The 23,188-nt window shown below is 39.6% G+C and overlaps 1 protein-coding gene across 2 annotated transcripts in view; it reads left to right on the plus strand.

Annotated features, from left to right (window-relative positions):
• The first annotated feature begins 2,595 nt into the window (after positions 1-2,595).
• Positions 2,596-23,188, plus strand: part of PON3 (paraoxonase 3) — a 114,967-nt gene continuing 94,374 nt past the window's right edge. The window contains exons 1-4 of one of the 2 annotated variants that reach the window (XM_006834275.1): positions 2,596-2,684; positions 4,261-4,331; positions 13,000-13,055; positions 21,801-21,966. In XM_006834275.1, the coding sequence (XP_006834338.1) occupies positions 2,611-2,684; positions 4,261-4,331; positions 13,000-13,055; positions 21,801-21,966 (367 nt within the window). In that variant the 5' untranslated portion in view covers positions 2,596-2,610. The remainder of the gene's footprint in view (positions 2,685-4,260; positions 4,332-12,999; positions 13,056-21,800; positions 21,967-23,188) is intronic. The other variant, XM_006834274.1, reaches the window with a different exon arrangement.

A 23,188-nucleotide genomic window follows, 5' to 3' on the forward strand; every position in this document is an offset into this window, starting at 1 on the left:
CTGCCTAAAGTGGAGACTTTTAAACAAATTATAGACAGCACAACCTACTCACTCACTTGCCTACAGATAACGCCTCTTCCTTTCCCGCCTTCTTCAAGCTGTGCTGAAACGCAGCAATAACAGTGATGTGGAATATGAACCCAAAGCCCTTTGACCTAAGTCTAAACAGAGGCACTAGCACCTCCTCGTTAACCTCAAGCAAGTTATTCTTGACCTCTCTAAGCTTATTTGTAAAGTGAGGGTAATAACATTTTTATTATCTTCAACAGCACTTAACAACAACAACACTAATATTGTTGATTATTGTTTCATGTACTTATTATCCATTTAAATATCTTCTTTGGAGAAATGTCTGTGCAAGACCTTGTCCCAATTTTCCATTGAATTGCTTGTCTTTGTTGTTGAACATTCCATTTCTGTTTGTTTTCCCATTGCTTTCGTTTCCCAAGTTCATACCTTGCACACATCCATCTAATCAATATTTATTGAGCAACTATTAAGTGTAAGGAGTCCTGGTCTTGTGCTGAAGGATAAACACTGGACCACAAGGTTGGTTTGAACCTCAGGGTTGGTGGTTCTTACTTACTAACTGCTCCTGGGAAACCCTGTACAGGGCCGCTATGATTTGGTGAACGACTCGACGGCACTTAACAGCAGCAACAGCATTAAGTTCAAGGGGCTGTAACTGCCACTGGAAGGCTTGGTGGTCCAGGCCTCTCCCCAGAAGTTGCCCACAATCTCCCCATGGAATTTCAGACTGTTAAATTTATTGACCTTTTACAATGTAGCAGGCCTGATGCTGACCACTTGACATTCATCACATTTAATTTTAAGCACCTTGGAGGTGGATGTTGTTTTACGGAAGAGGAATCAGTAGCTGAAGAAAGTTGAGTATCTTTATAAAGCTGGATCTAAGCCCTGTACACACCCAAGGCTTATACACACACCTGCACCACATCCTAGGCTCCTCAACTCTGGGAGCTTTCTTCTCTTTGTCTTAACTCTTCCTTAGCCCTAGGGGACACAGTTTCAATTTTGTCCTCTGCTTGCACTTTTAAAAAATAGTTGTTAAGTGCTGTAGAGTCGGTTCTGATCCATAGCGACCCCGTATAGGGTTAAATTGTTAAGGGCCAACCCATAGCGACCCTGTATAGGGTTTCCAAGGAGCAGCTGGTGAATTTGAACCACCAACCTTGCAGTTCAAATGACTTTGCAGTCTGACGCATTAGCCCACAGCGCAAAAAAAAAATTAGTCCTCTTTAAAATGCTTTTTAGGTTTATAGTGTTTTTAGTATAGTTTACCTTTAGCTTTAACGTAGGCAGCATAGTAGAAGCAGCATTGTTATAAGCACAGGACTGGGGAGCCAGACTGCCTGACTTTGCCACTTACCAGCTGTGTGACATACAGCAAGTTACTGAAATACTCTGTTCTAATTTCTTGTATATAAAATTGCATAGAAGGTTGTTCTGGGGAAAATGTTAACATATGGAAATTTCAAAGCTCTGAACTTGGCATTAGTGTGAGCTAGGTGAAATGTTAGGCTTAATAATTTTACCATAATCATATATTCTTACTGTAACTATACATTCTAGAGATCAAGAACCAAGTTTCCTTAATATCTTCAGCTCTATCAAAACTTGGTCTCTCGATAAACTCAATAGGATCACCATTTCTTTCTGTTGGTAAACAAACACAGCTCATGCTTGAAAATTGCTACTTGACTGTCCTGAAACGTCTCCAGTCTTTTCCATTATCTGTCTGTCACTCGTCCGGCCCCTTCCCTCCAACGTGATCTTTTTTATGAAAGGGGGAAGTTCATTTCCTCTGTAGGAACTGAAGACCTAGAAGAAAGATCAAGAGGTTTTCTGAAAGCTTAACCTACCAAGGAACTCTGCCATCTTCTTTTATCCGATTCTATTTCCTTTTCATCTCCTTCTGATATATATTTTTTTTAATCTCATCAACAATGGGGACAGATAATGATATTCACAGATTCATGGAGTCAAAAAATTGAACTTAGTACACACTATGTTAGGCACGCTGAGGTTCCATGCTCCCAAATCTTGGAGAAGTCCTCCACGTCAAAATATCCTCTCCCTGGACGCCTCACATTAGCTGGGGCGCATTTTTCCAACTCAACTCACAGCCTGATGTTCCGAAGGCCCAATTTCGGTTCTGTACTCAAGATCTGCTCTTTCAGTTCCCCTTTTTGTCGAGCTGAGGTTCAAATTTGCAGCTTTTAGCAGCAAACTCCTTCCACCCGTCCCACCGACCGATGTGTTGGTGCCCAAGCTGCCAAGAGAATGCCAGACCTCTGGGCTCCCTCTCTGCAGATTCCGCCTGAAGGGGGAAGGGGTTCGAGAGAACCCGGTGGGTAAAGATGTCCTTGAACTTTGAAAAGTGATGTTGAACCCCGGGCCTAAAGGTGGCCTTTTGAGCCCCGAGCGGCTGGGCGCGGACCTGATACCCCGGTGCAGGGCAGCGCCGCCCTGGCAGTGCACCTGTCCGGGGAGACTCCAGTGGGCGGGACTGGGCGGGCACCAATCAACTAGAGCCGGCCAGCCGCATACGCGCTGGAACTTGCTTGCAGTCACCCGACACCCCTGACCATGGGGAAGCTGGTGGCACTGACCCTGCTGGGGGTCGGCCTGGCGCTAATCGGGGAGAGGTTATTGGCATTTAGGTGAGTTGGCATTTTGGTAGGGGCGTCTTCTGCTCTCTTTCTCTCCCAAGTGCGATCACAGTTTGTCCAGTGCCTCCTTCCGAGCAGGGAGGAATGACAGACTTTGGCGACTCACTCTTCTCTCCCACCTAGTAAACTATTCCTTGAGAAGAGTCTTCTATGGAAAGTGGAATGTTTCACTTTCTAAAAAGACCCTTGACATTTTGCTCTTGCAGAAATTGAACTCCCTTGCAAGAGCTGGCATGGGGGAGGGATCCAGATTACTAGCTGGATGTTTACAACTGTTCCTGATATTGCCCCAAGCTCGGTTAACCACTGAGGAGTACAGGCTTACGGAACCTGCCAAGATTAAAAGAGCTAGCCAGACTTTTAGTTACCAGGGGAATGATCTGAAACCTGCAGGTAGTAACTGGCATTTTCTAGCCCTTTTAAGTAGCAGATCAGGTGGTAATAGCCACCTTAGAAACATCTCAGGTAAGTCTATTCTAGGCAACAAAGAAGACATGTATGCAACATGAGTGGATCTAAAACCTCTGCTTGTTATCATTAATCTTTGGACTGTTTTTATTTCTCTAAGTAAATAGAAGCTGGCTTCCTCCAAGGTTCACATGTAGAGTTTATTGAGATGCCTAAGCCCACTTCTAAGTCAAGTTTGAGAATGTTTATTGTTATTTGCTACCAGTGCATGCAAGTGAGAGAGAGTCCTAATATAGGTTTAAGAAATGTTCTCTATTTTAAAGAGTAACAAATCTAAGTGTAAAGTATTCCTGAACACAGTTAATAAAAGTTTTAAATTATCCCTTGTATTTAGTAATTTCACTGTGAAAACAAGAACACCACATTGAAAAATAATTTGGTCAGTTGCTTCAATTGTAGTCCGTTTAATGAATTTGCATACGTGTAAAGTAAGTCAATACATATTGTCAGGAGGGACCAGTCGCTGGAGAAGGATATCCTGTTTGGTAAGGTGGAGGGTCAGAGAAAAAGAGGAAGACCCCTAGCGAGATGGATTGGCCAAGTGGCAGCATTGATGGATTCAAGCGGGCAACAGTAGTGAGGTTTGCCCAGGATTGGGCAGTGTTTCGTTCTGCTGTGCATAAGGTTGCTATGAGTCGGTACCGACTCGATGGCACCTAACAACAATAACAAAAAGTAAGTCAATATAATTTTTTTAAAAAATAAATAGAGCTAAAGCAGAAGCTAAAGCCTTTAGCTATTAGGAAATCTATTGATTTGGGTGAAGGCACTTTAGGGAAGTTCATAAAGCCAAACTATTGGAGAAAAGTATAGATTTATAGTAAACAGTACCTTGGCAAATTAATGAGTGTTGTTTTACATATTTAAGTTATAATATTGTTCAGTTACTCCTACTATTTTAAATTGTGTCTTTTATTTAGGCAGCAAAGTCTTTTCCTTGAATCTTGCAAAAACTAAATGAAGTTAACATTTAATGTACTTAGATGTCACCCTTAAATTCTGATAGAAGTAACCAATATGAAGGTGACTAAAGACCATGTTTAGACATTGATTTTGATGTTGTGCATTGACCTGTAGTGTTGATTTTTATCTTATACAGTAAAAGAATGAATGTGTCGCGAGAAGTGAAGCCAGTAGAACCTGGGAACTGCCACATTATTGAGGGAATTGGTAGGTATTGCAGTTCCAAGAGGGGCCAGGACAATTTTTTGATCCTCAGTCACTTGACTGCCAAGTGATGTACCATTACCCTTAGACCTTCATAGCAGGGCTTTAGCTTCCATTCTCTTTACCCAACCTACCTCATCCAAGGTCTCCAGGACTCTCCTAAATGTCACATCTGTCACTTTTCTCAGTCCTTTTCCCTACTGACATCTCTCCATCATTTTAAGAACACCATCAACATACTTGCCCTTTGGTGCTATCTCACTCTGCCTGTCTTCTTCTGTTGCCTGTATTTTTTTCCTTCCCTTCTCTTCACCCTCCATAATACACTGTACTGCAAGGTCAGTTTGAACTGCAAGTCCAGTGGTGCAAACCTACCAGCTGCTCCTCAGAAACTCTACACTGTGTTGGTATGAGTCAGAACAGCACTTAAAAACAACCCTTTCCTTAACGGCATTTCAGGCTTCAAGTGTGACTTTCTTCAGAATTCATTTGGAAGTACCAAGAAGATGACTTAGCCCTTACTTTAAGAACCTTTCAGCCTACTGAGATTCTATAAAACGAATCTAAAAGTTGTAGCCTCATCCCTAACCTCTCAAACTACAGATTTCATATTCAGTCACCAAAGGGTAGCTCTACCTAAGACGCACCCTAATCTGAAATCTACCTCATATTTCTGAGGTAGATTTCTCGTTCTCCAACCCATGACTTGGTCTTCATCTAAACTTCTCCTTTGTCTGGTACACCATTTTGAAGAGACTCAGTTCAAATTCCAGGGCCCATTCGTTTCCCCTGATGCTCCATGTAAGACTTGCTGGCATCAGTGTTCTTCTCTGTGCCTCCACACAGAAACTGATCTTATCTACTAGTTGCTGCCAGAACTGCTTATTTTGAGCGCTTAGCTTCCACTTCTTCCTGACACTGCTACTAGGAAATACTTCAAATTAGATTCTGTTCACTGTTCTTAGAATGTGTTTTTTCAATTTCTCAACTTAGTTCATGATATTCTCCATTTAATTCCTCTGCAAATTCCTTTCCTTCCTCTGAACTCTCCCAGCACTCTGCAACAATGATTCACTTATGACACCGACCACCACTTATTTTAACCAATCAGTATTTGTTCTCTCCCTAGCAGATTGTCAACTCCCTAGAGTTAAAGACTGTACCTTATTTATCAATGTACTGTAGGATAGTTCATTGTGACATGAATTTGTGTTCTATTTTTATTGCTATAGAATCAACAGAGAGAATACGAGCCTTTTTTGTTTTTCCTTTTTTAATTTCTTCCTTTCAATCTCTGGGAGCAAAAAGTAGCCTGAACCTTGTGCTCCTTAGTTTTAAGGAAGGTTTGTGCTGTGGAGGGAAAAGCAGAAGCACTCTGCTGAGTCTTATACACACATCTGTGATGTCCTCACAACCCATCTGAAGTGGAGCTGCTATCTGTGCTTTGCAGGTTAGGGAAACTGACAGATGGAATAATTAAGTTACTTGCCCAATGGTCCAGAATTAGTGGGTGATGTGCCTAGATTATGAACCCAGAGTGATGCTTTTCTTCAAGCCTTTGAACTTTCTATTGTGTGGCACTGCTTCTCTTATCTACTGACAACACATTTTTATCATGGAAGCTTCAGGAAAGAAGTTCTTCAACAGGAGAAAACAGAAAATCTGAGGCAAAAACCCGAAACTAAAGTATTAATCAATGGAAGCTGACCAAAATCTTGCATAAGGCAGGGTAAATACTTAAAGATCACTGTTAAAATTAAAATAAGCAAATTTAAACCACAGAAATATTTTAGACAGGGTATAGTAAGAAAACTCTGGTTTGTGTTTTCTTCAAGAACCAGACATTTAGAGTTAACTTTATTTGTGGCAGAAACTCCTTTTTTATTTTTCTTCCTGAATATTCTTTCTGGAAAGGAAGATTGATAAATTGAACTACCTTTCCTTCCAAAAATCATATTTTACAGATATTTCTATGTGAAGTCTATCTTTGTTCTAAGACCTAAAGTATCAAGAATAGCTTTAACCAGGAAGCTACTTGAATGTCTTTGGCATTTAACCAAATCTGAATTTGGAAAATACATACTATTATTAAGACCTGCACTGGGCAGAATTATAAAGGAATAACCTTTGTAATCTATGTTGTTAAGTGTGATTGAGTTGGTTCCGACTCATAGGGATCCAGTATAGGGTTTCCAAGGAGTGACTGGTGAGCTTGAACCACCGATCTTCCAGTTCAAGCCAACTTTGCAGTCTAGTGCATTAACCTGCAGTAGCATACCAGGACATTCTATTTCCCCTTAAAATATGTTTTCTACTGTTCTGTGACATCCTGACTCTCCAAGATCTGCTTCTACCCCAAAGCAAGTCTTAATTGCTTTCTTAACTGGCTGTTAGAATCCTCTCTCCAAATTATAAACTGGTGGTAAATTCTGATGTGACCCTTTCTAGGTTCCAGCACATAAGAAAAGGTCAAAGAAATGAAATCAGCCTAAATAGTGGGATTAACAGGTTAAAAAGCAGACACTATGGATGGCACCAAAGGTTAAGTGCTTAACTGCTGGCTAAAATCTTGGCTCTTTGAAATCACCTTTAGGTACTTTGGAAGACAGGCCTGCCTATCTACTTCCAATAGGTGGCCGTTGTTGCTGTGAAGTGCCATTGAGTCAGTTCTGACACATAGCGACCCTGTATAGGCTTTCCAAGAAGCGGCCGGTGGGTTTGAACTGCCGACTTTACAGTTCTCAGTCAAGTACTGATCTTACAGTGCCACACTAGGACTCCAATAGGTTACAGTCTTGAAAACCCTATAAAGCAATTCTATTCTGTATACATGGATCAGAATTGATGCAACCAACAACAACTATCCTAAGGCCAATTTTAGGTAAACAGTGGGGTTTTAATGATAGTTGAACACAGACTAATTAGTGTATATGGAAGACTCACACGGGAGGGTACCCTTGGGGCTCATACTCCCACAGGTGCCTCTGTTGTTGATATGCACCAGCCTCCATCATGCAGATGCAACAATGGTAGGGATAGGGAAGGGCAGAAATCATACGCATTCCATAGGCAATTCTTTTTTCACTTTTGAATGCAAAGTGCCAGCTTTCCCATATTCTGGATGGAAAATACAAATAAAAACAGGTACAATCTCTCTGGGAAACTGCCCATTTCTGTTATAGGTGAATTGCTGAGGTAGATTTGTGTTGTGATAAAAGTTATGTGAAGTGGTGCTAGAATGAGAAGTCAACCCCGGAAGGAATTCAGGACATTTTGTTCTCAGTAATTAACACTTGCAATCATTGAGCCTCAAAACTAGACAAATTACAAGAAACTAAGGCTGCTTGTCTTCTGGCTATTCTGTTAACAATCATTTCCTGAGTACTTCTACAGTGAAAACTTAGGTATCTCGCGAGGTGCAAGGATATGGTATGTGAGACAGAGCTGATGATTCACTTCCATAGATATTGTTGTTGCTGTTAAGTGCCGTCAAGTCGATTCCGACCCATAGCGATCCTGTAGGGTTTCCAAGGAGCAGCTGGTGAGTTTGAACCACCGACCTTGCAGTTCAAACGGCTTTGCAGTCTGGTGCATTAACCCACAGCGCCACACCAGGACACCATAGATATTACAGCCTAGGTAACAGCCCAGAGCACTTCTACTCTGTCACATGGGGTCCTTATGAGGTGAAAATCGGGCATGACAACACCTAACAACAGCAAGGGTATGATACTGAGTAAACCCACCCTTTTATCTGTAGGAAGGTTATTGTCTAGTAAGAAATTAACAATAGAACAAATCGTTGTAGCACAGTGTGAAAATGTTATGGTGGAAGTAGTACAAGTTATAGTTGTTAAGTGCCGTCAAATCGGCTCCAACTCATAGTGACCATGTCATTTTAGTACACAAAAGGAATCAGGAAGGTTGGAAAGGTAGAAGGCATTGGTGCCCAAGCTTATCTCCAATGACTGTAATATTCAGCCAAGTAAATGCAAGGGTGGTATGGGAAAGTATGGGTGTGTCAAAGAGAGAGCAGTATAGGTACAGGCATGCAAGTGAAGAGTTGGCATGTTTCACTTACTGTTAACATGAGTACTTCAGCACAGCTGGAATTTGGGGTACAAAGGTGAAAGATGAAAGAATGGAACCTGGAACCAAGATGTGGACCTCTTAGGACTTCAGACCCAGGAGCTCGGGCTTTATACAACAATCTCTGATGAATCTCAGGAGGGTTCTAACCTATGGAATGACAAAGTCGTCTTTCAATGTAGAAAGTGATTCCATCTGCAGTGCAGAGAATGATTGTAGAGGAGCAAAGCTGACCTACTTGGAAACTATTGCAGAAATGCAGGAGAACGTTCTAGAGTTTAAATGACTGGCAATCAATTAGGTTTGGGGAATAGGAAAAAGAGGGTACTAAAGGAACTCCAGAGGTTCTGCTTTGGATTCTTGGGGGATATAAGTACTGTCCATTAAAATAGAAATTGAAGCAAATTCAAGGGAGAAAATGTTCAGATCAGTATGGGGTTTTTTGACTTTGAAAATACAGGTAGGAATGTCCAAAATTCAGGTGAATACAAAGGTCTTGAACATGGGAAAAAGATTTAGGCTTTATGTAGATTTTGAAGAGTCAAGAGCATATTGGAGAAAGCTGAAGTGATCGTGCAGTAGGATAGATTTTTTGCCATATGAAAAAGACCCAAGGACAAAGCTTGTAATAAAATATCCACATTTAAGAGGGTGGTGGGATAAAAGTTAGGATAAGAAGGAAACCAAGCAGGGATTTTCAAAGAAGCAGGAGAAAAAAAAACAAAAAACCAGAAAGGAAACCAAGCAGTATTCAATATGATTTTTAAATATTTTCTTCTTTAATTCACTTGATATTCACAATGTCTATTCCATGTGGAAATAATATCAAATATGTAAGTCCATGAAGGTACTATATATATATATATATAACTTGATTAACCAGAATGCTTAGAAAATAGGAAATTCTGGTTAATTTAATTTTCAGTTTACTCATGGAAGATTCATTTCAACCATCAGTATAATTAATAAAATTAAATCTGTACCTGTTTTCCAGTTTCCAATGTCTATTGCCCAACATTCTATTGATTGAAATTTGCATTTTCTTTGGCTTTGTCTACTTTTATTTTCTGAATTCTCCCCTCTCCTCTTCCATTGCCTTTTGACACTCCAGTAACCCATTTCCCCAGCTAACCATTTTCCCATGTGTTCTCATTATTATGGTGTGTAATAAACCATCCTCAGACTTAGCATTAGCTGAAAACAGCAACATTCGTTTTGCTAAGGCATCCACAAATTTGGCAGGTCTCCATGTAGACAGCTCATCTCTGTTCTATTTGCATCAACTACGGTGATCAAACCTCTGTGTGTGCAAAAAGATGTCCTCCCATAGCTCTCTCTACTCATGCTGGGCATGAGAATCCATTGCAATGGCCACACCGAACTCAGACACTGTACTGACAGCTATGGGATTTAATAGGGAATGAACAGGTTACACAATTCAGGGTCAGAAATGCTCAGGGCACAGTGCTTCCAGTCAGGACAACCTCTCCTCAACCACACCCACAGGCAGGCTTTTCTCTGCCGGACCAGTTTTAGGGGACAGCCTAAAGGACACACCACTTTACCATCAGTCTCAGCCTAAAGGCACTCAGCTCTAGCTCCAGGGGTCAGCAAAGTGAGCTCTTCCAGTTAAGTGCCTGGAGGCACCCCTCTCTGGAAGGAAGTCTCCTGCCCAAGGTCACTCAGCTTTACTTGTTCCATGCACTGCGAAACCCACTGCTCTGGCTCTTGGTTCTACAGCTGCTGTTCCTCTGAAACGCCTTTGCTATTCCTCCAGTGTCACAGCTTTAAACTCCTAGATCAAAAAAGTTACAATTACAGGGATTTAGGGCACTGTGGGTTAATGCGCCAGACTGCATTAACTGTTTGAACTGCAAAGTCGGCAGTTCAAGCTCACCACCTGCTCCTAGGAAACCCTACACAGGGTCGCTATGGGTCAGAATTGACTCGATGGCACTTAGCAACAACAAAAGGGCTCCAAAGGACGTGCTTCACTCTTGGCTCTTCTCTGATAGTAATGGTATCATCCCCCATCCTACTGAGCCAGCTCATTTTATAGTCACGTTACAGTTCCAAGTTTTTACAATCACAATGAACTCTTATAACCACTCACAGCTGAGTCATATCCTATCAACATCTTCACCCACCTTCTCTTACCCAGTCATGTGGTGATTGTTGTTGTTAGGTGCTAGCCAGTCAGTTCTGACTCATAGCAGAGCCTATGGCCAACAAAATGAAACTGCCCTGTCCTGCACCATCCTCACAATTGTTATATTTGAGCCCATTGCTGCTGCCACTGTGTCAATCCATCTCATTGGAGACATTCCTCTTTTTTACTGACCCTCCACTTTACCAAGTATGATGTTCATCTCTGAAAACTGGTCCTTTCTGGCTTCCAAGGATCATTCTGGATTTATTCTTCCAAGACAAATTTGTTTGTTCTTATGGCACTTTTAATATTCTTCTCCAGCATTATAAATCAAATGGATTCATTTTTCTACGATCTTCCTTAACCATTGTCCAGCTTTTACATGCATATGAGGTGATTGAAAATACCATGGCTTGGGTCAGGGGCACCTTAATCCTCAAACAGAATCTTTGCTCTTGAATATTTTGAAGAGATCCTGTGTAGCATATTTGTCTAACACAAAACCTCATTTGATTTCTTGGCAGCTGCTTCCATGAGTGTTGATTGTGGAGCCAAGAAAAATGAAGTGTTTGACAATTTTAATATTTTCTCCATTTATCATGATATTATTTATTTGTTCATTTGTGAGGATTTCTTTTTTTTTGTATTGAAGTGCAGTCCATACTGAAGGACTTTGATCTTTGATCTTCAGCAGTAAATATTTTAAGTTCTCTTTACTTCTAGCAAGCAATATTGTATCATCTGCATCTTGAAGATTGTTAATGAGTCTTCCTCCCACACTGATGCCACACTGTTCTTTATATAATCCAGCTTCTCAGATTATTTGTCAGCATACAGATTGAATAAGTATGGTGAAAGAATACAGTTCTCTTCAAAGTGTTCAAGAGAAAAGATATCAGGTGAAATAATAATACAGTCCTCTTCAAGGTGTTCAAGAGACAAGATATCATTTTGAGAACTAAGGTGCACCTGATCCAAGTTATGGTATTTTCAGTCACCTCGTTTTAATGTGAAAGTTGGACAATGAATAAGAAAGACTGTAGAAAAATGGATGCATTTGAGTTATGATATTGGAGAAGAATATTGAAAGTACCATGGACTACCAGAAGAACAAACAAATCTGTGTTGGCTGAAGCACAGCTATAATGCTCCTTGGAAGCCAGGATGGTGATACTTTGTCTCTCTCATACTTCGGATATGTTATCAGGAGGGACCAATGGCTGGAGAATGACATCATGCTTTTAAATGGAGAGTAAAGAAAAAAGAGGAAGACCCCCAGTGCTGCATAGAGGTAGCAGCAATGGGCACAAGATTAACAATTGTGAGGATAGTGCAGGACCAGGCAGTGTTTTGTTCTGTTGTGCATAAGGTCACTATGAGTCAGAATTGACTCAAGGGCACCTTATAGCAACAATATGGGTACATTAACCATACAAAATAATGCATTGCTCTTCAATGTGTCTCTGTAGATTCTCTGTAGTCAGAGTCTCAGGGCTCAAAAAGTACAGTGAGAAAGAGAAAGAGTGAGAGAGAGAACATCAGGCAGAAGCTCTATCACTTTTTGTGGCTTAGCCTTGGACATCTTCTAGCTTAATTTTCACATCATTTCATTGGTCAAAGCAGATACTAAGGTATCTGGAAGTCCTACCTCGTTATAGAAGAATTTAAACAGCACATTTGGAGAAGAACTTCTAGCTGTGAGATATATACATATATATATAGGTGCTGCCATCTTTTGAGAATATAATCTGACACATTGGATAACCGTCACCTTCACATTGCTTGGTTATGTCATGTGGGTATATCCTGCTACCTTTTCCACCCTGTTCATGGAGTATCCTATTACATGCCTTATCACATAGGGAAATACTCAAAATCAACTCTCAATGAGACTAAACTCTTTCAAATTTAATTAGACTCAGTAACAAGTTCCTAGACTTTTTTATAACAGAGAACAATTCTTCAATGCTTTTCCAATGTGAGTGTATAATGGTAAATTTTTAGGTCTTAACAACAAGTTGGAAAAGGAAAAAAACATTTGACAGAAAGGATTTCACCATGATGAGTTTGCAAATTTTCTCACTCAATCTTTGAAACCAGTCTTGTATAGGGAATAAGGATGAATCTCTTGGAACATAATCTGGAAATTGTCACTTAAAGAATAATTGTAGCCTATGAATTCGTTTTCTAGTTATTTGCCTCTTTCTTCTGAAAATGGAGTTCTAAAAAAAGAATTTAGTATCTGAGGAGTCGGATGCAGGTTTTTTTTAGAGAGTGATATACCCGAGGGATTCCTAAAAGTTAAACATAGGTTTTCAAGTAAATAGTTGAAATCATCAATGTAGTTTCCAAAAGAAGCTCAAAGTTTGGATTGTGAGATTTATTTTTCAAGCTTTCATACATGCATCTTTTTATCTTACACTTCTTTTGCAGAAACTGGCTCTGAAGATATTGATATACTTCCTAGTGGGCTGGCTTTTATCTCCAGTGTGAGTATTTTCTGTGCCCTTCAGAAGCTCATGCCAATAGCTGTAGAGACAATACATTAATGTTGCTTGCCAGAGCCGCCAGATAGACCCCCACACAGTTATCTATATCCTGGTAAACCAGTCAACTTCAAAAGCCTAAATTGGCTCTGGAGACCCAATTAGGACACCACAGGAATGCTCAGTCCTGCCTGCCCCATGGTGGGCATCTTTCTATGGGCAGATGTACACTCAGTAGGGTCTCAATAAATGTATATTGATTTTCAATCGATTTCTAGGCCAGTGTCTCAATCTGTCTTGTTATTATTCTACATCCCAGTCATCACCCTACTTGGCCTCTGTTAGTCATCCTTTCACTAGCTAGTCCTCATCTCACTGTGCCTATCTGTGCTTGAGGCTCTGCAAGTGTTGGTGGGTAAAATGGTACCATGTTTCTAGATTTAAAACCCTGTGCACTTTTCACCTTCTGTTCCTTGCCCTTTCTTCCTGACCTCTTATAGAAAAGTATTTATTCCCAATACTATCTTCATAGGTTTGGTGATGATCAGGAAACTATGTGAGGGATTGAATTTTAGTGATAAAAAAGGTGTGTACTGTGAAGATGTTGAAAACTATCATGTATTTATTAATTCAGTTATACTTTAGAGCAGGGTTTTGGAAAGATTGACTACATTTTCAATGTGGATTTTTATAACTGCCTAATATTTGCATGTTTAAAATTCAGTTTTGGTCACTAGAATGCAGCCTAAGAATAGATATTTTTAAATCTAAATATTATGTCTAAATAAGAGGATGTATATAATAAGGCTTAATGGCCTGAATTTCTAAATTCTTCAGGGTGTATAGTAGAACATATGTATACTAAAAAAATAAACAAACTTATTATTATCATCATGTCAATTCCAGCATATCGCAGCCATATAGGACAAAGTAGAACTGCCCCATAGGGTTCCTACAGTGGGCTGAGGATCTTATTTGGGTATTGAATTGCAGCTGGTGATGATGGTGGTGGTCATATGTGTGAGGGGGATTTTTATCTCTTTATTTTTTCTCTGAAATGAAAGCTAACACAGTGTCTTCTATAAAAGCTTTTTTTTTTCTTTGCTGATTTAAATTTTCTCTTGTCAATTTATTTTTTCAATGCCTTGTCAAATAGACCTTTAAAATGATTATGGCTAGGAGACTTATTTGCTGTTACAGAATCATATTTGTCACTCCTACTGCATGTTTTTATTTTATTTTCACTTGAAATAAAAACACTAAAATATCACTATGATGCAAGTAGAGATTCCATCACTAGTAATAACATGGGAAATATTAACATGAAGCTCTAAAGAATTGAGTTGTCTTTGTAAACTAACAAACAGCCCATGGTTATAGGCAAAAGAGTATGTTCTTTGCTTATTTTTCATCTTTCTACACATAATAAATCAAGTCCTTGTTCTCACTGGTTTCTCTTATCGCTCTTTCGTGCCACTCTAGAACATGTCTGTAGGCTGTTGATTTAGAGAATAATTTCAGGTAATAGATGCTTTTAGTCTATTTACAGGTAGCAAACAGGTTCTATGCTTCCCTGAATGCTGTGCTCTGCTGGCAAGATTACACCTTCCTTCACACATTGCTAGTTATGTCTCACTCTGGTGGCATTTTCCTTCCTCCAGAAAATCTTCCCTGATACTCTTCTGCTGAGTGAGGTGCCCCTTCTGTGGTCTCTCACATTCCCTGAGCTTAGACAATTACATATTGTACCATTCTAATGTGTTTTCTTCTTGCTCTGTCATTGGACATCATCAGAGGACTCTGGAGTGTTTCCTGCCATGCCCAGAGTATAACATACTACTTGGCACATATAGGTGCTTAAATGTATTTACTGAATATAAAGGTAAGTCAAAAAGTAGTGCTACTTGGGTTTCTATTCATATATGCATGAGTGTGTTCCAAACAAAGTGTGTTTAAACATGTCTCTGTGATCAGTGGATGGCTGCAGACACGTTCTCTCAGTAATTCACGTGTCTTAGTCTCATTAGGTTTTTTTCAGGAAAAAAAAAATCCAGTAAATTCTGAGGAGATCTCTTTGTTGCTTTTGTTGTTCAGTTCTGATGAGTTCATTTTCACTCGTAGTGGCCCTGTTTAGGGTTTCTGGGGAGCATCTGATGAGTTTGAACCACTGAGCTTGCAGTTAGCAGTCCAGTGTTTATCCTACAGTGCCACACTACTGGGATAGTTCAATTCAAGACAGAGAGATCAACTCAAAAGGTTATGGTGGTCATTTTGAAGGATTCCTGATTGGTATTGTTGTTAGATTTTCTCAAAGGACACAGGATGCATATGGGGGCTGATGATGAAGTTTTAAGAAAATTGAGACCTGAACTGGTAAAGAAAAAGGTCAGGAAAAATGTACTGAGGGTTTTTCTTTCTATCATGACAACATACCTGCTTATTCTTCAAGGATAGCAAGAGCTATCCTTGTGGATTTCATTGGGAAACCTTACTACACTCACTCTATAGCTCTGATCTTGCCCTTTCAGACTTGATTTTGTTCTTAAATCTCAAAGAACGTTTAGAAAGAGCATGAGTATCTCAAGGATGCCAAAGCTGCTATTTTGACGTGGTGTAAATCAAAGAGTGCAGACTTCTTCAGGGAAAGGTTGTTGTTGTTGTTAAGTACCGTGGAATCGGTTCTGACTCATAGTGACCCTGCACAGGGTTTCCAAGGCTCTAAATCTTTACGGGAGCAGAATGCATCTTTCTCCCGTGGAACAGCTGGTAGTTTCGAACTGCTGACCTTGCGGTTGGCAGCCCGACTCATAACCACTATGCTACCAGAGCTCCTCAGGGAAAGGTTAGAGAAATGAAAACACTGACTTCAGAAGTAGATACACCTAGATGGAGAATATGTTGAGACAGTAGCTTCATATTTTGATACTTTGGTTTAATAAATGTTTCTATTATTTTGTAGCAAAATACTTTTTGACTTAGCTTCAAATTGCTGAATGCGTGTACTTGTGAATGTGGGTAATGTGAGTCATGGAGGCTTTTGGCCCTGTATTAAATAAGATGGCTGCACAGCCAAATGATTTTCACCATTTTCAGTGGTGAATGCTCAGAACAGAATTGCTTACAATCACTAGCACACCAGTGAGGCTGCTCCCATAAAATCTTACCCAATGGACTTGAACAGAAAGCTAAGTGAGTATGCAACCATTTACCAGAGGAGTTTTATTCATCATCACACTTAATCTAGGCCTAGTTTTGTTTTTGTTTTTGTTTCTTCTTGCAATGCCCCACTCTCCCCTCCCTATCAGATCTGTCTGTTTCCAAAGCATCTTGTCCTTCCATTATCTGACAATGTCATGACCCCATGTCACCAAGGTACCTTTTGCTGCCTTTCTGAGATAGAGTTCCTACTTTCAGAAGTTTGTACAATTAACAGTCTGGTGATTTAGGCAAGTCACTTCTCTGGGCCTCAGTTTCCTCACATGAACAGAAAGGTATGCAATTACATGACCTTGACATTTTTTTCCCCAGTGCCATTCTCTGAGTCCTTGGACTTGGTGACTATTGGGGAAAGGGTGAACTTGAAAGCTAAATTATATGTCTTGCCAGCAGAGCACAGAATAGCAATGCTATTAGCCAAATAGAATAGGTGAAAACAAGAAGGACTCAAAAGTAGAATGCTAATATGGTTTAGACAAATTGATTTTGAGCTGCCCTTTGAAGGAAGCTGGGAATGTAAGCTAGAGGTACAAATAAGTATGAATATATTAACAGCCATGGTGAGCTCTGGAAGCTAATGTTATAGAGGAATTGCCCAAAATCTCATGAATAAGATCCCAAAAGAACGAATATAGAGTGAGAAGGGAAGGATGAGGATCGACAAAGAAAGAAATCCAAGAAGCAAGAACCTGAACGGGGTTTCTTAGGCTGTAAATCTTTACAGGAGCAGAAAACCTCATCTTTCTCCCACGGAGTGTCTGGTACATTTGAACTGCTGGCCTTGACAGTTAGCAACCTAACTCATAATCCACTACACTACCAGAGCTCCTTTATAGAAGAGGTTGTTGTTGTTGTTGTTAAATGCTGTCGACTCAATTCTGACCCATAGCGACCCTGTATAGGGTTTCCAAGGAGCAGCTGGTGAGCTTGAACTGCCTACCTTGCAGTTCAAATGGCTTTGCAGTCTGACTCATTAGCCCACAGTGCCACACCAGGATTCCTTATAAAAGGTTTCTTGATGTTGTTGTTAGGTGCGATCGAGTCAGTATATACTAATTTCATGGATTGAGAGCTGAAGCCATTCAAATCAGGCAATAAGATCAGGGGATGTTTATGAAAAGTTTGTGGTGAAGAAAAGGTGAGATAATAAATGTGTGTTTATAGAGACAGCTAAGTTAGGAGAAGATTTGTTTCAAAAAAGAAGAAACATGAGCAGTTTTATAGGCACAAAGAAAAGCCCATCGGTGAAATATGAGCGGGAAAACAAAAGATAGGGAATGTGACTTATGAAGACAGACTCTAGAGAAGAGTGAAAAAGGAAAGCAGGCAGATTTGTTTACCTAAATACAGAAAAGGAATACTCCTCCCTTGAGAAAAGAGGGAGCTAGGAGAGGATGGATAAAAATGAAGAAAGAATACCAAGATAGAAAGGACTTAGATGAAATTCATTGAAAATGGTATGGTCTTTTTGCAGAAGTAGGAGGTGAAGCCATTTATTGAAAATAAAAGGCAGAAGAGGTGAGTTGTGGAAGATAATGAAAGAAATTTAGAAGAGATACTTGTATAAATGCAATAGATTAGCTATCATAATGAACACAGAATTGATTATACTGTATTGAATGTCCATCTGAGGTTGAGATAATGACTTTTTACCTTGATTTAGATTTGCCCTATGTGACATTGTGGAATATAATACTGAACCTCAAGATCAGTATGAACCACAGGTTGGTGGTTCAAACTCACCAGACACTCCTTGGAAACATACACTAACAACAACATGTAAGAACTAGACCAGAGAAAAGGGAGATGGTAGAGAATGTGGAAAATAAGCAATGAGCAAAGGGTGTGCTTTCCATAGAATGGCTGTTAAATTACAAAGTTACAATTGAGGTGTGGAAGCAGATGTTTCTGGCCAGGAACATGCTAATTCCTTCTCCAGGAGTGGTGGCAGATGGAGAATGAAAGAAGCTGCTTCCTGGATAGGCAGGGTTGTCTTACACAGCCATGGAAGGACTGTTCTAAGAAGAGTTTGCAGATATAGGTAGACGTCTCAGAAAAGAATATGATTGCCCAAGGAACCTAGTAGAAAGACCACGAGTTGTATTATTATAAGTGTGTATATGTGTGTGTTTAAAAGGGACACCCATCCTTAAAAAGTTTTCTACTCTCTTTCATCTATCAAAAATTTCATCTGTGAACAGCCCTTACTGGTCTCATGATTTCTCAAGGGAATTTCCTAGGTAAAAGTTCAGTCTATTGTGCTTAATACCTAAAAAAAGGCAATGAAATACTTTCCTAAGATACTGTGCACAGACTAGCCCAGGCACTGTGTCTAATTCATATCTGTGAGAGACCTCTCAGTGTGTTGGGGCAATTCGCAAATATAGGCCTGATCCGGAGTGGTCTGTTTTGATGGATAAACAAGTTCCTGTCATCCCTGAGTCATTGTTTTCTTTCCCAATGTAAGAAGCAGGAGACATTGCATCTCCCTGAATACTGTTAGGCTCACTATGTGACTGCTCTTCTCAATTTTGCAATTTCTCCTTAAAACTTTTTGAGTAGTTGGTATGGATGCTCTTATCATACGTTCTGTTCACATAGCAAATGTTATTTGTTCATTCAGGGAGAATTTCATAAGTGTGTCCTCTTAATAAAGCTTAATGCAACCTTTAAAAATAATAATAAAAGAGAGCGAGAGACACAGAGAAAGTAGATACTTAGGGGAGAGTCTAAATCAAACATGAATGGGAATGCGGGTACAAGAGAAGATACAAGGATATTGATATTATATGTCAGGGTAAGAGGGGAGGGAAGTGGAGAGGAAGTAGTCTGACACAATGACCTGGGACACAGTAAAGGCCCAATACTTCAGCAATGTTTGGTGTTGGTTGATATGCTGCTGGTTTTTTTAGTAAAAAAGGCTCTTCTCCAAGTTATTGGAATGAGTGTTTTGCACTATATGGAGAGAAGAGCTTTAGTCAGAATTTCAGATATACAGAAAGGAACAAATTTGTTGTTCTTGTTAGATGCGGTCCAGTCAGTTCCAACTCATAGTCACCCCACGACAACAGAACAAACACTGTCCTAGCCTGAGCTGTCCTCACAATTGTAACATTTGAGCCCACTGTTGCGGCCACTGTCAGTTCACCTCATTAGAGGAACTTCCTCTTTTTCTTTTTCGCTGACCCTCCACTTTACCAAGCACGATGTCTTTCTCCAAGAATTGATCCCACCTGATAACATGTCCAAAGTATAAAAGATAAAATCTCAACATCCTGGCTTCTTAAAAGCATTCTGGTTGCTTTTCTTCCAAGACAGAGTTTTTGTTTCTGGAAGTCCATGGTATTTTTAATATTCTTCTCCAACACCATAATTAAAATGCATTGATTCCTCTATAGTTTTCCTTATTCATTGTCCAACTTTCACATGCATATGAGGCTATTGAAAATACCATGGCTTGGTTCAGACTCCCCTTAATCCTCAAACTGATCTTTTTGCTATTGAACAATTTAAAGAGGTCTTGTGCAGCAGATTTGACCAGTGTTATACATCATTTGATTTCTTGACTGCTACTTCCATTAGTGTTGATTATGGAGCCAAGTAAAATGAATCTTTTCTCCATTTATCATGATGTTATTTATTGGCCCTTGTTTCAGGATTTTTGTTTTCTTTACAGTGAGGTGCAATCCACACGATATTCATTAGTAAGAAGTACATTAAGTCCTCTTGGCTTCTCCCAAGCAAGGTTATATCATTTGCACATTGCAGCTTGGTGATGAGTCTTCCCCCAATCCTAAAACCATGTTCTTCTTCATATAATCCAGCTTCTTGGATTATTTGCTCAGCATGCATAGACCAAGAAGCAGTCATTCAAACAGAACAAGGGGATACTGAATGGTTTAAAATCAAGAAAGGTTTACACCAGGGTTGTATCCTTTTACCATTCAAACCATGAAACCAAACATATTGAGTCAATTTTGACTCATGGTAACCTTATGTGTTACAGAATAAAAGCGTTGCATGGGACTTGTTTTTTTTTTTTTAATTTGTTTTCTTATTGTTGAAAATATATACATCAGAACATACACTAATTCTATAGTTTCTACCCATACAGTTTAGTGACACTGATCACATTTTTTCAAATTGTGCAACCATTCTCATCTTCTTTTTCTGAGTTGTTCCTCCTTCATTAACATAAACTCAATGCCCCCTAAGATGCCTTTCTAATCTTTGATTTGCTGTTGTCAGTTTGATTCCATAAAGAGCATAATGCTCAAGGCAGATTTCTTTTTAGAGGTCAGTCTATTGTTTGGTTTTAAGAAGATCTCAGGGCTTGAGGTTCAAAGATTATTTTAAGGCAATAGTTTCAGGGGTTCACATAGAATTTTTATTAAAATCTTCATGGAAGTAGATAGTCAGATTTTTTTTCTGTGACATCACTGTTGTTGATAAGTGCCATTGAGTCCATTTCAATTCACAGCAACGCTGTATGGGTTTCCAGGGAGCAGCTGGTGGTTTGGAACCAACCTTCTGATTAGCAGTTCAGTGCTTATCCTGCAGTGCTACACCAGGTTTCCTGGCTGGTTGGCTAAGTGCCATCAAGCTGGTTCTGACACATATCAACTTATTTAGGGTTTCCGAGGTGTGGCACATGGGTTTGAACTGCTGACCGTTAGTCATTGTTGTTGCTAAGTGCCATCAAGTCGTGTAAATCAAAAACTCCGCTGTTGTTAAGAGCTGTGGAGTTGTCTCTGATTCATAAAGACCCTATATAGGATTTCTGAAGAGTTCAATCTGACTTTTCAGTCCAGTGAATTCACCTGCAGAGCCACACCTCCCAGATGGGTTTAAATGGTCAATCTTATGTTACCGGTCAATCATAGACTATTCCACCCAGGAAACCTATGCTAATGCTTTGTCTAGTACTAACACTTGCCACTATATAAGAATAACTAATCTGGGGATTTGATCAATGAAATGAAACCATACACACCATCTGTCTGCTTTGTTGTTTATTGTTGTTGTTAAGTGCCGTCGAGTTTGTTCCGGCTCATAGCAACCCTGTATAGATAGGGTTTCCAAGGAGCAGCTGGTGGGTTTGAACTACTAACCTTATGGTTCATAGTCCAGTGCTGATCCTACAGCGCCACAGGACTTGAAAGGTTTTAGCAATCACTTACTTTAAGTTTCTCATTTTATAGATAAGAAACCTGTGGCACAGGTAGGTCAAGGGACTCAACACAAATAAACGTAACTAAATCTCTTGTGTTCTCTCTTTGGCTTAACCCCTACTCTCTCATATAAAAATTCTATTTTATCTTCACTGTTCCCATATTCATGAGCAAAGCTTAGCTGATACTCTCATCCTCCCAGATTAGATCATGAAAACAGCTGACTGAAAATACCAGAAATTGAAAAGAACTTTAGAGCTTTGAATATTTTTGTTTGGCTTTGAGATTTTAGCTTCAGTACATGAATGATGTTTAGAATTGTATACATGTGCTTACTTTTTTTTTTTTTTTTTTTTTAAAGGGATTAAAATATCCAGGCATGCCAAGTTTTGCACCAGATGAGCCAGGAAAAATCTTTTTGATGGATCTGAAGGAGAAAACCCCCAAAGCACAGGCATTAAAAATAAGTGATGGATTTGACAAAGCATCATTTAATCCACATGGGATCAGTACTTTTGTCGACAAAGGTAAAGCCTGAATGCATAAGAGTAAGGGGGAAATGAAGGGTAGTCAAACCACACATGTCCAACTACTTAATATTTCTGGAAAGGTGGGGGGTAGCTACTTTATCGTAAAGATGTATATTATAACAAGATGCATGTTTATGAAGACATTTTTAAACATTGCATGAAAGGAAGCCGACTCTCTAGATGGTCGCTTCTTATTTTCTCCTGATCATCTGTCTCCCCTCTTATTTTACTATTCAACTAGCTTGAATAATGTTGCCAGAAATTTAGCATATAAACTATGGGCCCTTTGAGAACAATTGTGTAATTAGAAGAATAAATACCCACAGGAAAGATATCGAAACCCCAAGCAAAATTCATTGCCACAAAGTTGATTCCATCAAGTAAATCCTATACAGGATTTCTGAAACTAAATCTTTGTGGTAGCAGAAAGCCTCATCTTCGTCCTGAGGAGATAGTGGTGATTGGACTGCCGACCTTGCAGTTAGCAACTGATGCCTAACTCACAGCATCACCATGAAAACTGAATAAATTAAATTTCATCAAAATTAAAAATGCTTATGGTTCAAAAATTATCATAAAGAAAATGAGAACACACAAAGTAGGAGAAACATTTGCTTATTATATATATCATAACAGAATTGTATCTAGCATATATACAGAACTCAAGAGTCAATTCAATTAAAATGTTTGCAACATCTTAACACACATTTCTAAAAAGGCCTGCAAATAGCCAAAGATGTTCAACATCATTAGTTACTTCAAACTAAAAGCCCACTCTCATTGAGTGCACTCCAGCTCGCAGCGACCCTAAAGAACAGAACAGACTGCTCTGTAGGGTTTTCAAGACTACCACCCTTTACAACCGCAGATAGTCTCCTCTTTCTCTTGCAGAGTGGCTGGTGGCATGGACCTTGCAGTTAGCAGTCCAATGCTTAGCTCACTGTGCCACCAGTATTCCTTAGTCATTCCAAACAAAACAAACTAAACTCACTGCCCCTGAGTCAATTCCAACTCATAGCCATATATGGGGCTTCCAACAGTGTAAATATTTACATGAGCAGACAATCTCATCTTGGTGGGTTTGAACTTCTGACTTTGGGGTTAGCAGCCCACAGCACCAGAAGGGCTTCTTTCATTTATCATCAACCCCAAAACAAACCCACTGCCATGGATTTAATTCCAACTCCTAGTGACCCTGTATAGGGTTTCCAAGTCTGTA

This window comes from Chrysochloris asiatica, unplaced genomic scaffold (genome assembly GCF_000296735.1).
Source record: "Chrysochloris asiatica unplaced genomic scaffold, ChrAsi1.0 scaffold00010, whole genome shotgun sequence".
NCBI classification, from domain to species: Eukaryota; Metazoa; Chordata; class Mammalia; order Afrosoricida; family Chrysochloridae; genus Chrysochloris; species Chrysochloris asiatica.